The 18699-nt window shown below is 44.5% G+C and overlaps 1 protein-coding gene across 4 annotated transcripts in view; it reads right to left on the reverse strand.

Annotated features, from left to right (window-relative positions):
* wdfy1 (WD repeat and FYVE domain containing 1) overlaps nt 1-18378 on the reverse strand; it is a 195465-nt gene extending 177087 nt beyond the window's left edge. Inside the window, exons 1-3 of one of the 4 annotated variants that reach the window (XM_060943729.1) lie at nt 18173-18377; nt 17075-17142; nt 10606-10679 (exon numbers count right to left, since the gene is read on the reverse strand). In XM_060943729.1, the coding sequence (XP_060799712.1) occupies nt 10606-10679; nt 17075-17142; nt 18173-18309 (279 nt within the window). In that variant the 5' untranslated portion in view covers nt 18310-18377. Of the gene's footprint in view, nt 1-10605; nt 10680-17074; nt 17143-18172 lie in introns of all 4 variants that reach the window. The other 3 variants (XM_060943727.1, XM_060943728.1, XM_060943730.1) reach the window with 3 other exon arrangements.
* Nucleotides 18379-18699: the final 321 nt, after the last annotated feature.

The raw sequence follows: 18699 nt of genomic DNA on the forward strand, positions 1-18699 counted from the left end.
GACTATACCGCAGGTAACCCGGTAATACGCTGAGAGTGAGACAGTGAGAGGGCCACCCCCCCGAAAATCTCAACGGATTTACATGATTTGGAAAAATGACTTTCAGAACCGAAAAAACTGGAGCTTCCGGCACATGCCGGAAAACTTGCACCCATGTATACGTATCTCTCTCTCTCTCTCACACACACACACACACACACAGTGGTGCTTAAAAGTTTGTGAATCCTTTATAATTTTCTAGATTTCTGCATAAATATGACCTCAAACATGAGATTTTCACACAAGTCCTAAAAATAAAGACAACCCAGTTAAACAAATGAGACAAAATATTACACTTGGTCATCTATTTATTGAGGAAAATGATCCAATATTACATACATCTGTGAGTGGCAAAAGTATGTGAACCTAAGATTATGTAAAAATCTAAGATTAACAGTTAATCTGAAGATGAAATGAAAGTCAGGTGTTTTCAATCAATGGGATGACAATCAGGTGTGAGTGGGCACCTGGTTTTATTTAAAGAACTGGGATCTATCAAAGTCTTATCTTCACAACACACGTTTGTGGAAGTGTATCATGGCACGAACAAAGGATATTTCTGAGGACCACAGAAAAAGCGTTGTTGATGCTCATCAGGCTAGAAAAGGTTACATAACCACCTCTAAAGAGTTTGGACTCCACCAATCCACAGTCAGACAGATTGTGTACAAATGGAGGAAATTCAAGACCATTGTTACCCTCCCCAGGAGTGGTCGACTAACAAAAATCACTCCAAGAGCAAGGTGTGTAATAGTCGGCGAGGTCACAAAAGGACCCCAGGGTAACTTCTAAGCAACTGAAGGGCTCTCACATTAGCCAAATGTTCATGAGTCCACCATCAGGAGAACTCTGAAAAACAATGGTGTGCATGGCAGGGTTGCAAGGAGAAAGCCACTGCTCTCCAAATAGAACATTGCTGCTCATCTGCAGTTTGCTAAAGATCACGTAGACAAGCCAGAAGGCTATTGGAAAAATGTTTTGTGGACGGATGAGACCAAAATAGAACTTTTTGGCTTAAATGAGAAGCATTAGGTTTGGAGAAAGGAAAAACACTACATTCCAACATAAGAATCTTATCCCATCTGTGAAACATGGTGGTGGTGGTAGTATCATGGTGTGGCAGCGGGGGCGTGGTCAAGCGGCGGTCTTTGAACGGAAGGAGGAGTCAGGGAAAGTAAGTGGCGGAATCACTGCACCTGATGTGAGTTAACCTGTGTGTCTTCCCAGTGACTGTGCCCTATAGAAGGAGAGAGAGCAGAAGGAGAGAGAGCAGAGGGAGGGAGCTCTCTCCCCAACCAGACGACTTGTGCGTGCGTGCGTGTCTGGGAGAGTGTTAAGTCACTGAAAAGTGCTAAAATAAAGGAGTTTTGGGAAACTCAGTTCTGGCCTGCCGCCCTTCTGTGCACCACCCACCCGCTCAAAGTTCTACAGTGGTGCTGAAACCCGGGATCGGCGCACAGAGGAGAATAGCCCCATGGAGTCCTCCCCCTTCGCGGACCTGATCCACGCGCTCACCACGGCCCAACAAAACCAGCACAAGGCGCTGGTCGCCCACCGAAAGGAGCAAGAGCAAAGGTTCGAGGCCCTGGTGCAACAGGAAGATCGTCAGGCATTCTGGCACCTCCTCGCGTCGGCGGGGTCCACCACCTCCACAGGCCCTCCGCACCTCACCCTAACGAAGATGGGCCCACACGACGACCCCGAGGCCTTCCTCGTGCTCTTTGAGCAAGCAGCAGAGGCCTGGGGCTGGCCGGTGGAACAACGCGTGGCGCGCCTCCTCCCCCTGCTAATGGGCGAGGCACAGCTGGCTGCGCTACAGCTCCCCACCGACAGCCGGCTGGTCTATGCAGACCTGCGCCGGGCCGTCCTCCAGCGTGTGGGGCACACCCCAGAACAACAACGCCAGCGCTTCTGCGCTCTGCGCCAAGAGGAGGTCGGCCGGCCGTTCGTTCGAGTTTGGCCAGCAACTCCGGGACGCCTGCCGGCGGTGGCTGAGGGCTGACAACCGCGACGGGGAGGGAATCGTCAACCTGGTGGTACTGGAGCAGTTCATTGGCCGACTCCCCGAAGGGTCTGCGGACTGGGTCCAGTGCCATTGCCCGGCGTCGCTGGATCAGGCCATCAAGCTGGCGGAGGACCATTTGGCGGCTGTTCCGACGGCAGATCTCCTCCTCTCCTCTCTCTCCCCCTCCCCTTCTGTTCCTTGTCCTTGCCCCATTCCCCCACTGCGGAGGCGGGGCCGGCTCCACCCCAGCTGGCCCACCGCACCCACGGTGCCCTACCGTTTCCCACTTCCCCGTCTGTCTACCCCCCCCCCCAGGTGAGTGAGCCCCAGTACACCAGTGCAGAGAGAGAGCTCAGGCCGGTTTGCTGGCGCTGCGGGGAGCCGGGGCACCTCCAGCAGCAGTGCTCGGTAATGGAGGTGGGCGCGGTGGTCCAGACCCCCGATGCGCCAGGGACCACCCTCGATCAGGCCGGAGTGTATCACATACCGGTGAGTATCCAAGGGGATATGTATCAGGCTTTGGTGGACTCCGGCTGTGATCAGACCTCAAATCCACCAAAGCCTAGTGCAAGAAGACAAGGCATTGGGGACAGCACAATTGGTGAAGGTGTTGTGTGTACACGGGGATGTTCACAACTACCCTTTAGTGTAGTGTTTAGCATTCTGTTTAGAGGGGAGAAATTTAATGTAAAGGCGGCGGTTAATCCTCGCCTTACCCACTCAATAATTTTGGAGACTGGACAGGATTTCGGGAATCAATGACTCATTTAGTGAAGAGTGGGGCCTGCCATAGTTCAGCAGGGGGAGGTCCCGGTATGGCATTGGCGGGAGCAGCTGTCACAGAGCCGTCTACGTCATCACTGTCAGAGTGAGGAGCAGCAGGCTCCTCCTCCCTCTCTCAGGGAATCCCTCACGGATTTCCTGTTAGAGCAGTCACGAGACGAGACTCTGCGGCATGCGTTTGACCAAGTGAGAGTAATCAATGGTCAAACGCTCCAGCCAAACGCCACCCCGTCCTTCCCCTACTTTTCCATTATTAAGGATAGATTATACCAAGTGACGCAGGACACTCAGACTAAGGAGCCGATCATGCAACTTTTGATCCCAAAGAGCCACCGGGAATTAGTATTCCAGGCGGCTCACTTTAATCCCATGGCTGGACACTTGGGGCAGGATAAGACACTAGCCCGAATAATGGCCCGGTTCTATTAGCCAGGAATTCGCGGCGATATCCGTAGGTGGTGTACGGCGTGCTGCAAATGCCAGTTAGTAAATCCCACAGCCATTCCAAAAGCGCCTTTGTGCCCTCGGCCATTAATCGAAACCCCATTCGAAAGAATTGGGATGGATCTCGTCGGGCCATTAGCTCGGTCAACACGAGGGTATCACTTTTAGTTCTGGTGGACTATGCAACGCAATACCCGGAAGCAGTGCCGCTTCGCAATATCTCAGCATGTAGTATTGCGGAAGCACTCTTCCACGTCATCTCCTGAGTTGGAATCCCCAAAGAGATTCTGACTGATCAAGGCACTACGTTTATGTCACGCACACTGCGAGAACTGTATGGGTTACTGGGAATTAAGTCGATCCGCACCAGCGTTCATCACTCACAAACGGACAGTTTAGTCAAACAGTTCAATCGCACCCTCAAGAACATAATTAAGAAGTTTGTATGTGAGGACGCACATTGGAATAAATGGCTTGAACCCCTGTTATTCGCAGTGCGAGAGGTCCCACAAGCCTCCACGGGGTTCTCCCTGCTCGAATTATTATATGGGCATAAGCCGCATGGCATCCTAGATGTACTACGGGAAAATTGGAAGGAGGGACCTTCAACGAGCAAAAATGAAATTCAATACGTTATCGACCTGCACACACTACACACACACACCAGGGGCGATTTCTCAGAGACAACAAGGGAAGCCGAGCTTCCCCTAAAATTCTCTCCCCAAACTGAGGTGTCTACAACATTGAATTCTCATTAAAACAATAACTTGCATAACATAATATATGCCCAAGATTGTATTTATGTTCATAACTATCCTGTAACTTATTTGAGTGATGTCTGACGAACTTGCAGTTCGCTACGAGAATCACCTTTGCTGCCAGGCTGTAACCTTTCTTATTTCAATGGGTTCTATGGACTGGCAGCAGTGTTGCCAGATTGGGCGGTTTTAAGTGCATTTTGGCAGGTTTTGAATATATTTTGGGATGGAAAACGTCAGCAGTATCTGGCAACACTGACTGGCAGCCGGGTATCCGTTGCAGTCTACGAGACGGCTCTGAACAGCCAATTTCGGCTAGTTGTTATTGGTTAAAAATCAACAAAAATCGTCACTTCCAGGGAAGCCGGGCTTCTCTGGGACTAAACGAGACAGTGGGAGGGACAAGAAGCCGGGCTGATAAAGGATTATTGGAGGTAGTGTTTGAAAGACATGAGGAGGGCAGTACTTCGGCGAGGAACACGGAAGTATGATCAGTCAGTCCCTAGCGGATGTCGAGAAAGTGTAGTTGTGTGCCAAAGTACTGTCCGAATTTCTTTTCATATAAACGTTTCTTCTCATTGATGTCTCTGTACATTACTCTGTAAATAAATGTAAATATTACTCGTTGTGCTCTGTTAACTTTCATCCATTCTATCAGTTTGATCATTCGTGAATTCACTTGTTTATTTCTTTTGTAGTTCAATCTGGTTGTAGGCTAGCTTGAGCCTTATTGGGATCTGCAGTGCTAGCTGCTAACAGAAATTGGTGAAGTCTCTGGAAAGCACAACCAGCTGGTATGACAGGGTCACAGACCATTTTCTGGAAAAGGAGCGGAGGGCAGAATGTGTGTATAAATAGTGTTCATGTTCATGAATCTGAAGTGTGTATATTGTTCAGTAATGTTAAGAGAATGGTGGGCTCTGTGTCATAGGTTATACCTGGGTATAATATTCAAGGTTCTGTGTGTTGCATAGCCTACCTGGTTATGAAGTTCCAGACTGTGCTGCAGATGATGTTCAAGGATGTGTTGCACAGCTGGGTGTTGTGTTAAAGACTCTGGTGTTGCATATCAGGGTATGATGTTCAAGGCTCTTCGTTGAATAGCCAGTGATTTTTGGATGTTTGATATTTTTGATTAAGGATATGAGGCACTAGCCTGGCAAGCCAGACTATAACATGAAATGTACAAGCAAAAATACTTTCTGCCACTAGGTAGGGTTGTCTAGTTTACTGTGCTAATGGGGCACACTTTTCTATGCTTTGACATCCGGCCTACAGGTTTTACGATGAATGCGTAAAATGGGCTTCCCCTGTTTTAAAAACCAGCAGCCGCCACTGACTGACACACACACACACACACACACACACACACACACACGCACCCCTAACCCAGGAGAATTTGCGGTAGGCCCAAGAACGGCAAATCCGCCTGTACAACAGGGGTACGCGCCTTAGGCAGTTCGCACCAGGAGATAAAGTACTCGTGCTGTTGCCCACGTCGAGCTCCAAATTGATCGCCAAGTGGCAAGGACCCTTTGAGGTCACACGGCGAGTCGGGGATGTCGACTATGAGGTGAGGCGAACGGACAGGGGTGGGGCGTTGCAGATTTACCACCTCAATATGCTAAAACTTTGGAATGAGGAGGTCCCCGTGGCATTGGTGTCGTTGGTTCCAGAGAAGGCGGAGCTGGGGCCAGAGGTTCAAAAGGGAACATTGACTGCCACTCCGGTCCCCTGTGGAGACCACCTCTCCTCGACCCAACTCACGAAGGTTGCCTAGTGGCAAGCCGAATTTTCGGATGTGTTCTCACTCCTGCCCAGCCGCACCCGCATCATAGAACACCACGTTGAGACGCCCTGGGGGGTGGTAGTGTGTAGCCGCCCTTACAGGCTGCCCAAACACAAGAAAAAGGTGGTTCGGGAAGAACTCGAGGCCATGCTCGAAATGGGCATCGTCGAAGAGTCCCACAGTGACTGGAGCAGCCCGGTGGCCTTGGTTCCCAAGGCCAACAGGTTGGTCCGGTTCTGTGTGGACTATAGAAAAGTCAATGCAGTGTCTAAATTCGATGTGTACCCAATGCCTCATATTGACGAGTTGCTGGATCGACTAGGCACGGCTTGCTTTTATTCGACACTGGATTTGACAAAGGGTTATTGGCAGATCCCCTTGACTCCACTATCCCGAGAAAAAATGGCCTTTTCCACACCGTTTGGCTTACGCCAATTTGTCACACTTCCTTTTGGGCTGTTTGGGGCGCCCGCTACGTTCCAGCGGCTTATGGATCGGGTCCTCCACCCCCACGCCACCTATGCGGCCGCATACTTGGACGACATGATAATCTATAGTAATGACTGGCCGCGGCATCTGCAACACCTGAGGGTCGTCCTTAGGTCGCTGCGGTAAGCGGGTCTCTCAGCCAACCCGAAGAAGTGTGCAACTGGGCGGGTGGAAGTACAGTATCTGGGCTTCCACTTGGGTAATGGGCAGGTGTGTCCCCAAATCAATAAGACAGCAGCGACTGCAGCCTGCCCGAGGCCCAAGACCAAAAAGGGGGTGAGACAGTTCCTGGGGCTGGCTGGCTATTATCGTAGGTTTATACCTAATTATTCGGACATAACCAGCCCGCTGACTGATCTCACTAAAAAGGGGGCACCAGATCCGGTCCAGTGGACAGAGCAATGCCAGCAGGCTTTCTCTGAGGTGAAGGCTGCACTGTGTGGGGGGGCCACTGTTACACTCCCCTGACTTTTCTCTCCCCTTTATGTTTCAGACGGACACGTCGGACAGAGGGCTGGGGGCTGTTTTGTCCCAGGAGGTGGAGGATCGCCCAGTGCTGTACATCAGCAGAAAGCTGTGAGGGACGCGACAGCACGATAGAGAAGGAGTGCCTAGCCATCAAGTGGGCGGTCCTCACCCTCCGGTACTACCTGCTGGGACGTTTTCACCCTCTGTTTGGACCACATGCCCCTCCAGTGGCTCCACCGCATGAAGGATGCCAACACACGGATCACCCGTTGGTATCTGGCACTCCAGCCCTTTAACTTCAAGGTGGTCCACAGGCCGGGGGCGCAGATGGTCGTGGCGGACTTCCTCGGGGGGGGGGGGGGGAGTTGGCTGCAGGCCGTCCGGCTGCCGGGCCTGAGTCGGGCGATGGGGGTATGTGGCAGTGGGGGCGTGGTCAAGTGTCAGTCTTTGAATGGAGGGCGGAGTCAGGGAAGGTAAGTGGCAGAATCACTGCACCCGATGTAAGTTAACCTGTGTTTGTGTGTCTTCCCAGTGACCACGCCCTAAAAAAGGAGAGAGAGAGAGAGAGAGAGAGCAGAGGAAGGGAGCTCTCTCCCCAACCAGACAACTTTTGTGTGTGTGTGTGTGTGTGTGTGTGCGCGCGCGCGCGTCTGTGTGGCTGGGAGTGTGTTAGGTCACCGAAAAGTGCTAAAATAAAGAGTTTTGGGAAACTCAGTTCTGGCCTGCCGTCCTTCTGTGCTCCACCCACTCGCTCAAAGTTCTACGCATGGTTTGGGCCTGTTTTGCTGCATCTGGGCCAGGACGGTTTGTCATCATTGATGGAACAATGAATCCTGAATTATACCAGCGAATTCTAAAGGAAAATGTCAGGACATCTGTCCATGAACTGAATCTCAAGAGAATGTGGGTCATGCAGCAAGACAATGACCCTAAGCACACAAGTCGTTCTACCAAAGAATGGTTAAAGAAGAATAAAGTTAATGTTTTGGAATGGCCAAGTCAATGTCCTGACCTTAATCCAATCGAAATGTGGAAGGACCTGAGCGAGCAGTTCATGTGAGGAAACCCAACAACATCCCAGAGTTGAAGCTGTTCTGTATGGAGGAATGGGCTTAAATTCCTCCAAGCCAGTGTGCAGGACTGATCAACAGTTACCGGAAACATTTAGTTGCAGTTATGGCTGCACAAGGGGGGGTCACACCAGATACTGAAAGCAAAGGTTCACATACTTTTGCCACTCACAGATAAGAAATATTGGATCATTTACCTCAATAAATAAATGGCCAAGTATAATATTTTTGTCTCATTTGTTTAACTGGGTTCTCTTTATCTACTTTTAGGACTTGTGTGAAAAAGGAGGTCATATTTACAACCCCGATTCCAAAAGAGTTGGGACAAAGTACAAACTGTAAAAAACGGCATGCAATAATTTACAAATCTCAAAAACTGATCTTGTATTCACAATAGAACAGAGACAACATATCAAATGTCAAAAGTGAGACATTTTGAAATTTCATGACAGCAACACATCTCAAAAAAGTTGGGACAGGGGCAATAAGAGGCTGGAAAAGTTAAAGGTACAAAAAAGGAACAGCTGGAGGACCAAATTGCAACTCATTAGGCCAATTGGCAATAGGTCATTAACATGACTGGATACAAGAAGAGCATCTTGGAGTGGCAGTGGCTCTCAGAAGTAAAGATAGGAAGAGGATCAACAATCCCCCTAATTCTGCACCGACAAATAGTGGAGCAATATCAGAAAGGAGTTCGACAGTGTAAAATTGCAAAGAGTTTGAACATATCATCTACAGTGCATAATTTCTTCAAAAGATTCAGATAATCTGGAAGAATCTCTGTGCGTAAGGGTCAGGGCCGGAAAACCATACTGGGTGCCCGTGATCTTCGGGCCCTTAGACGGCACTGCATCACATACAGGCATGCTTCTGTATTGGAAATCACAAAATGGGCTCAGGAATATTTCCAGAGAACATTATCTGTGAACACAATTCACTGTGCCATCCGCCGTTGCCAGCTAAAACTCTATAGTTCAAAGAAGAAGCCGTACACTGCAAAAATTGATATCTTAGCAAGTGAAAATATCTTGAAAATAGTTGAAACGATCTAGCATTTCTTATTAGAAGAAAACAAGACACCAATTTTGAGATTATTAAACCTAGTTCTAGATTGCAACCAACTTATTCTAAGATGTCTTACCAAGTGTAATTATCTTACTGCACTGGCAGATTATTTCACTTGATTATAGTCTAAATGTTCTCAAATTTATTAGGTTTTTCCTTATATTAGGATGGCTAGTTTTTACAGTGTATCTAAACATGATCCAGAAGCGCAGACGCCTTCTCTGGGCCAAGGCTCATTTAAAATGGACTGTGGCAAAGTGGAAAACTGTTCTGTGATCAGACGAATCAAAATTTGAAGTTCTTTATGGAAATCAGGGACGCCGTGTCATTCGGACTAAAGAAGAGAAGGACGACCCAAGTTGTTATCAGCGCTCAGTTCAGAAGCCTGCATCTCTGATGGTATGGAGTTGCATTAGTGTGTGTGGCATGGGCAGCTTACACATCTGGAAAGACACAATCAATGTTGAAAGGTATATCCAGGTTCTAGAGCAACATATGCTCCCATCCAGATGACGTCTCTTTCAGGGAAGACCTTGCATTTTCCAACATGACAATGCCAAACCACATACTGCATCAATTACAGCATCATGGCTGCGTAGAAGGGTCCGGGTACTGAACTGGCCAGCCTGCAGTCCAGATCTTTCACCCATAGAAAACATTTGGCGCATCATAAAACGGAAGATACGACAAAAAAGACCTAAGACAGTGGAGCAGCTAAAATCCTACATTAGACAGGAATGTGTTAACATTGAGCAACTTGTCTCCTCAGTCCCCAGACATTTACAGACTGTTGTAAAGAGAAAAGGGGATGTCTCACAGTGGTAAACATGGCCTTGTCCCAACTGTTTTGAGATGTCTTGTCATGAAATTTAAAAATCTAATTTTTCTCTTTAAATGATATATTTTCTCAGTTTAAACATTTGATGTCATCTATGTTCTATTCTGAATAAAATATGGAATTTTGAAACTTCCACATCATTGCATTCCATTTTTATTTACAATTTGTACTTTGTCCCAACTTTTTTGGAATCTGGGTTGTATACAGAAATATAGAAAATTCTAAAGGGTTCACAAACTTTCAAGCACCACTGTAATATGTTTATATATCCATCCATCCATCCATTATCTCTAGCCGCTTTATCCAGCTTGCCTACAGGGTCGCAGGCAAGCTGGAGCCTATCCCAGCTGACTACGGGCGAAAGGCGGGGTACACCCTGGACAAGTCGCCAGGTCATCACAGGGCTGACACAGACACACACAACCATTCACACTCACACCTACGGTCAATTTAGAGTCACCAGTTAACCTAACCTGCATGTCTTTGGACTGTGGGGGAAACCGGAGCACACCCACGCGGACACGGGGAGAACATGCAAACTCCGCACAGAAAGGCCCTCGCCGGCCACGGGGCTCGAACCCGGACCTTCTTGCTGTGAGGCGACAGCGCTAACCACTACACCACCGTGCCGCCATATATATATATATATATATATATATATATATATATATATATATATATATATATATATATATACACACATACATACATACACACACATACACACACACACAATATGATATATCATACATACACCATACACATCACACACTTTCTCACAAGTTTCCACAGTGAATATTTAGACAAAGTCAATACCTTAACTGACAAGTCAAAAGGATTAGAGACCAATTTACCACAATAGAGCCATTGTCCTGTCCTATGAAGATCCGCCTGCTATCTTGATGGTAAGCCATACATGAACACGGAGCTGGGGGAGGCAAAATATGCAAATGAAATTGAGATAGAGGAAAAAAAAATTATATAAAAGTCAACAATCCTGATGCTCTCTCTTGTTGCATATAAATTTGATTTGTTGAGCAGACAGAAACCTGGTCCCATGTAACCAACTAAATCTGTTGTCCTGAAAGGCAAAAACAACAAGCAGAGACAAAATGTGCATTTAACTCTCTGGGGTCTGAGGGTATTTTCTGGCACTCTCATGATTTTGGCATGCTCTGATTTTATCAATTTCAACAAATCTAAGCAGTATTTTCAAAGTCATATGACTTTGCATTCAGCACAAGTTCAGCTACAATAATATCCATGCATGTGTCATGATTGTACTTGTGAAAAGTAAAAAAAAAAAAAAAGTTTACAAAAAGCAGTTTTAGAACTGAGTTGGAGTTGATCATAAAGAAAAAAGGGCATTCACAGAGAAATGTATGCACAATAGAATAAAAGGGGAAGTAAAACTTCTGATTATCACCAGGCATACTGTTAACTTACGTATGCATATTACTACTGCTGATGTTCCATTTAGAAGTAATAAAATCATGTTTTTACATTTTTAAATGGTGTAGCATTTGGAATGCGTGAAAAAACAAGTATATGACCTTACCCATTCTGTCATACCATTTTGTCACTTGTGGAGATTCTTTCAGTCTTCTGAATGGATCAAGCACAAAAAATAAATCTGCTCCATTGATTTGGACAATTAACTGGCCATCAAAAAGATTGGCCCCGTTGCTTTGGGATCAAGGGTTGGCAGTGGGAGGAATATTCATTGAGAAGTTTAAAAAAAAAAAAATTTCCCTTCATTCAATGAGAAGTATGAAAACCCCTCTGAAGAGGAGTAAAACGCTGCCAACTCTTAATCCCATCAGGTCAAGTCACAATGGGTAAGGTTATGTTTTTTTTTCCCCACACATTCCAACACCGTTCTCAAACTGCTTTTTGCAACAGCTTCAATATTCCCCACCCAAACGAAGTTTAGCAGGGGATATAGAATTTTTTCATTCATTCAGTTTCCAGTCCATATCTTTAAAACTACTGAAGATATCTTCATATACATAATCAGGCAACATGTGAACTGGTGCCTTTTGCTATTTTGGATTTTTTTTTTTTTTTTTGGGGGGGGGGGAATTTTTTTCAAATTTTGACATAAAAAATAGATTTTGACTGTTTCTAAGAACAATGTTCATTTCCGGAGCATACAGTGCCTTGCAAAAGTATTCATCCCTCCTGGTGTTTGTTCTGTTTTGTTGCCTTACAAGCTGGGAATAATTTTTTTTTTTTTGGGGGGGGGTTAGCACCATTTGATTTATACAACATGCCTACCACTTTAAAGGTGCACATTATTTTTTTTTTATTGTGACACAAACAATAATTAAGATGGGGGGAGGGGAGAGCGAGAGAAAGAAAACATGGCACCACTACAAACCTGACAAGAGAAGGCTGCCCACCAAAACTCACAGACTGAGCAAGGAGGCCATTAATCAGAGATGCAACATAGACACCAACGATAATGCTGAGGGAGCTGCAAAGAGCCACAGTGGAGATGGGATCTTTGGTCCCATGTATCTGTCCATAGGACCACTTTTTAAGCCGTACACTCCACAGAGTGGGGATTTATGGAAGAGTGGCCAGAAAAAAAAAAGCCATTGCTTAAAAAAAAGTTTGGAGTTTGCCCAACAGCATGTGGCAGACTCCCCAAACACATGGAATGAGACAAAAGTTAACTTTTTGGCCATCATGGGAAATGCCATGTGTGGCGCAAATTCAACACCCTGAGAACACCATCCCTACAATGAAGCATGGTGGTGATGACAGCATCATGCTGTGGGGATGTTTTTCATCTGCAGGGACAGGAAAGCTGATCAGGACTGAAGGAAGATGGATGGCACTAAATACAGGGCAATTCTGGAGAAAAACCTGTTTGAGTCAGCCAGACGTTTGAGACTGGGATGAAGGTTCACAGTCTAGCAGGACAATGACCCTAAACATACTGCTAAAGCTACACTGGAGTGGTTTAAAGGGAAACATTTAAATGTCTTGGAATGGCCTAGTCAAAGCCCAGACCTCAAGCCAATTGAGAATCTGTGGCATAACCCATCTAACTTGAAGGACTTGGAGCAGTTTTGCCTTGAGGAATGGGCAAAAATCCCAGTTGTTAAATGTGCCAAGCTAATATCTCTATTAGCTTGGCACATTTAACAACTTGGCATATTTAACAACATATCCCAAGAGACTTGCAGTTGTAATTGTAGCAAAAGGTGGCTCTATCAAGTATTTACTCTTGTGGGGGGACATACTTATGCACACTCCAGATTTCTGTTTTTTCATCTTATTGTGCCACTATATTAAATAAATACATAAATAAAAAGTGCACCTTTAAAGTGGTAGGCTTATTGTGTAAATCAAATGGTGACAACCCCCCAAAAATCCATTTTAATTCCAGCTTGTAATACAACAAAACAGGACAAACACCAAGGGGGATTAATACTTTTGCAAGGAACTGTATATCCAAAACTATTCATGAAACGGACTTGAAACTTGATATACATGTTAACAAGGTGATGTTGAGTTTAGAAAGGAAAAATTGGGATTGGGAGCAAAATTAGAGTAACACAATTGATGTGCCTTTTCATAATAAGAAATTTGAATTTGTGCTTCCATGGAAACAGTTTGAACACATGAACCAAAAGGTCCAGTAGGCTTATGCCATGGGCTGCTCAGGTCAATGTAAAGAGGTAGGGTTAGTTTCCTGCAGCAGAACTTGAAAAATGTGAAATAATATCTTTAAAAACTTAGTATATAGCTGATATATAGGACAGGGGATATAGATTACTCTGTCGTCTTGTTTATCTGGTATTTGACCTGATTCAGTGTGTCTTGAAATTAACCCTTATCATTTTACTCCGTTCAGAGCTACAACCAACTGTGTTACAACTAATTTTGCTCCCACTCCAAATTTTTCCTTTCTACACTCAAAATCAAGCAAAATTAACCATTTTGAGGAAAAACACTTAACTCTGGGGGGAAAAAAAAACAACAACTGTTCAGTCATTTTTTCCTGTGTATGCACTACAGCACACACAACAGATCTGTTCATCAGAAATTTTTACACTTACTCGAGTTGATCTTTGGCTGGATTGAGTCAAAGTTTAAAATTTTTTTTTTTAAAGGCACAGTTCTCACAGTGTTGCAGTTCTCAATGTTGAATCGCTGTCTTGAATCATCCAAAGAGCATAAAATCCAGGTGCCATCTCACAAGTTTTACCTCTAAACAGCCTAATCTACGGCTGACAGATTTTATCCTGTTTATGGTAGGTGTTTCCACCATGAAAGAGAAACCAATTAAGCCAAAAGAGTGAAGGTGATTATCATAACGTTACCACGTGAATAGTCTTATGAATGCATGAGTGCGCGCTCAGCACTCCAACGCCAGTGTGACTGAGGAGAGTGACAAGTTTTACATTTCATCTAATTTAGATAATTTAATAACTAAATATTTGGCAGTGGACACATAGGAAAGTGTAAAAGTATATCATGCTTGTATGATTAAAAAGGAAAACACCTCAAAGATCTCACTACATGACCTACTCATTCTAAACCTGCCAAGCTTCGCTGGCAAAGCTCTCGACCCCAAAGGGTTAAAACAGCTTAATGAGCCATCAGACCTGACTAGGAGCAAGTGAGGAGGAAGAAGCCTGCTTCTTTTCGTTTTATAAATTTCTTCACAAAAAAAAAAACAACATTTACCTCATTCATGAACTGAATATACATATACAGTGCCCTCCATGAATACTGTAAAAATGAGTAACAAGGGTTTTGGGGGTTTTTTTTGAGGGGGGGGAATCCACCTTTTGGCGAAGTAGCTTCACCTCTCACACAAAAAATAAAAGGAAAGAAAAAAATCCAACCTTTCACTGAAAAATTTATTCAGAGAAAAACAGATACCTCGAAGTTTTCAACAAACACCACGTGCTACTATTATTGCCATCCCTAGAAATTATAGTGAACATAATCTGACTGAAGCAGGTTTCATTTAAAGTGTACTTTGTGAGCTGATTTGTGTGTAGTAACTTTCAAGCTGTAATCCATGACTCCCTGGCTGGGGTACAAACATGAGGTGACACAGAGGCCAAATTCCCTTAAGCTGGGCATACACTGTGCGATTTTTTTCAATCGCGGTATTCAGCTGCTGCTCTCACTGTACGAGTGAATCGCAGGGGTAAACAGCACACGGCTTACGATTCCTGTTCTCACACTATACGATCCGATGCTCGGATCTGATGCTCAGGATTTCAAACAGGTTTGATTTTCATCCGCTCGATCGGGAGGAGGTCGTGAGGTGTTAAATCGCTTGTCGTTACCCCATGTATACTACACGATCCGAGACGCACGATTGAGCCAAAACTCGGCCCGATATCCAAAATAGTCGCACGAGTGAAAATCGTGTCAAAATCGGGCCAAAAATCGCACAGTGTATAAGCTTTAGTCATCAATAGGAGAACGAGAACACAAACCAAATGAGGTCAACACATTTCTCCCATAAGTCAGGGAATGGTTCTTCCAAAAGAGAGAAGAGAAAAAAAGCCTACTTGCCAAAAATGCCCATTTCTACCATTAGTGCAACAATAAAAAAAAAAAGTGGACAGCAACTAAAACGGTTATAAACTTGCCTGGAAGAAGACCCAAGTTTATTTTGCCCTCATTTCCTTTACTTTGTAAAGATGTAAGTGAATTAAGTGTAAATACAAGTTAAAACACAGTTGGTCTTGTTTTTACGCAAGGGTGAGCGTTTGGTTTGACAAGTGGGTCCGTTTCATTATGAACTTTCCAGTATAACGAACTACTTGGATATCCATCAAGGAGCTTGTTATAGTGGGGTTGCAGGACATCATAACTGCAGATCTGTTTATGTGGCTATGTTACTGGGCAAGCTTTATGTTTGCTAGCAATGATTATTGCTGGCAAACATAGTATACATACTATTCATAATGAAATATGCACGAATGATTGTAAGCCCAATTCAGTAAACGTCCACAGATAAACTTGAAGTTACGTCTAAAAGAACAATGGCAGAGAGTGTAGTGCTTTTGGATGTAATAACATATGGAGATAAGCCTGGTTTAACTTTTCACTGCTTCCTGGCGAACCCAGAAAAATGAGAAAAATGGAGAGCTACCAACAAAACATTCCTGTGTGTGTGGAGAACAATTTATATCAGGTTAGTATGAAAGCCCTGTGCAACATTAAAATGTATATCTGGATGTGGGCTTCAGACACGATATATTTTATTAGACCCAATGCTTGACTCTACTAGCAGCATGTTATGTATTCATAATGTAGACTAGGTTAAATTCCATAAAATATGCCAGAGCTATACCCTGACTTGTTTACTACTATTAGAAGTCCACGTTTGAGCTTACCTTTGCATAATAAGGTATTTTTCTTTATCAGGAATTTCCCATAACATTCTGGCATACACAAAACCTGCCTCAAAATAATATCAGCATCTACCACACACAGTTTACTATGACCTGGATGATTGAGAATCTGCATCTATACTTTCATATACTTTTAGCATGTCCGGTGTATTTAGAAGTCCCAAATACTAAACAGTTCAAGATGTTGTAGTATCCCAAATCTGGTAGCTGGTTTGCCATACACTTTTCAAGTGGAATAAATAAATTTGTGGGGAAATTAAGAAGCTTTTATTTTTGTCATATGTACACAAGCAAAGCGAAATTCCTCCTCTGTTTTTAACCCATCTGAAGTGGTGAACGCACACAGAGCAAGCAGTGTGTAGAATAAATAAATACATTTGTGGGTAAATTATATAGATCTGACACCTGCATGTTTCAGCTTTTGGATGTAACATGATCTACTGGTATAAAATACATTTTTAATCGTTTCAGAGAGATTGTACTGACTGCAGTCATCTCAGTTTTCATTATTAACTGTCACAGCTGTTTCTTTGATTGCCTGGCAAGTTGGCGGATGCTGCGTGAAAAACAAGCATGTGTGACATCAGTGAAGTTTCTCTACAAGTGTGTGCATTTGACCTCTTGAAGGAGACTGAAGGGAGAAACACCCCCCCAACAAACTGCAAAAAGATTGCAACAGCGTATAAGAAAAACAAAACTGGCCTTGCTGAACAGAAAGTTATTCCTATACAACACGTAAAGCATTCTAAAAAGGTATAAGGACACCAAAGCATAAGAAATGCATTCAATTTGGGCCAATTATTTCCTTGAAAATAGCTATACCAAGCTTACAGACCTACTTGGAGAAATATTTTATATCATGGTGGTACAGAGTTCAGTTTTATGCAGAATGCTGAGGACAGTTTAACAGATTTATGTGCTTTGAACTCACAGGACACAGTATGGTAAATGCTGGGCCAGTACTGTCCACTGTCTCTTTTCAGCCATACTCGAATAGTCCTGAAACAAGAATTTTTTTTTTTTTTTTTGGGGGGGGGGGGGGGGGGGGGGGGAGTCAGTCATTTCAGAACCACAAAGCTTTACCGACATACAAAAAGGATCAATAAAATCAACTTAGTGTTCAGTGTAGAGTGCAATTACTGACGAAGTGATGCTGCAAGTTTAGATGAGCAGCGTGCCTTTACCTATGAGAGAAGTTTGCTTCGAAGCTTACTTAAGCTCCTAAGTAAAATGTTAAGACCAAAAGTTTTCTCATCTCATTATCTCTAGCCGCTTTATCCTTCTACAGGGTCGCAGGCAAGCTGGAGCCTATCCCAGCTGACTACGGGCGAAAGGCAAGGTACACCCTGGACAAGTCGCCAGGTCATCACAAGGCTGACACATAGACACAGACAACCATTCACACTCACGGTCAATTTAGAGTCACCAGTTAACCTAACCTGCATGTCTTTGGACTGTGGGAGAAACAGGAGCACCCGGAGGAAACCCACGTGGACACGGGGAGAACATGCAAACTCCACACAGAAAGGCCCTCGCCGGCCCCGGGGCTCGAACCCAGGACCTTCTTGCTGTGAGGCGACAGCGCTAACCACTATACCACCGTGCCGCCCACCAAAAGTTTTGCTATGGGGTAATTTAATCTTGCCTTTGCGTTGAGGTTTTTGTTCCTACCCATCGGGGAATGGGTCAATGGAAATTATGGAGGGGTCCTGGGCTTACAGTGTAAATAGAAGTCGGTTAGTACTTCACCAAACCACTAACTCACTACTTAAAGGCCATTCACATTTTAAGGTAAACTTCAAAGTCAGTATAGAAAGCGCGCAAAGGACTGATTCGGTTTTCACTATATCATTCTTTGGAATCGGTAGTATCGAAACATGAATTATAAAGCCAGACAAGTTTGCTCGCTGTAATAATAATAATAATACATAGAGTGGAACTGGAATCGCGTTTACGCAACTAGCTTGCTAGCTTAACTGGCTAACCAACTGGCACCACTAACGTTTGAGGACCCGCAGCTCGATTGTACCTGTCCTCGCTGACCGTGATGACTCCGTCCTCTTTCGGTATTAAGATCGCGGCAGTCACTGAATCTTGGTGTCCTTCGATTTTGTTCAAGAGAATAGGCCTGGAGCTCTGTGGCCTTGAATGAATCTCGGCCGCCATAGCGGTTTTCTTTGTTGAGTTCCTCTCCCCCGTAAGTAGCCAAGCCGAGTCAGCTGATCGCTAAGGGAAAGTTCATCATAACACTGAAAAATACCGTAAAACCCTGACGTAAGAAACAGCCAATTCAGCTTGCACTACTTGTATCCAAACTTTCACAACAACCTAAAATAATGTTTTTGGTTGTTCTGTCCCATTTTAGAATTTGCAGAATAGATTTATATATATTAAAAAAAAACTATCCGCTTAAGTTACAGTCTGAACACGTTATTTATCTATGGTCCAATATAAGTACAAGATGCCAGTGTACTTATACACAAAACGTGGTCCCCATATGTAAGAATTGGTAGATGCCTCATTGGCCTGAACCAGACACGTCAATGGCGCTGCCAT

This window comes from Neoarius graeffei, chromosome 17 (assembly GCF_027579695.1).
Source record: "Neoarius graeffei isolate fNeoGra1 chromosome 17, fNeoGra1.pri, whole genome shotgun sequence".
Lineage (NCBI taxonomy): Eukaryota > Metazoa > Chordata > Actinopteri > Siluriformes > Ariidae > Neoarius > Neoarius graeffei.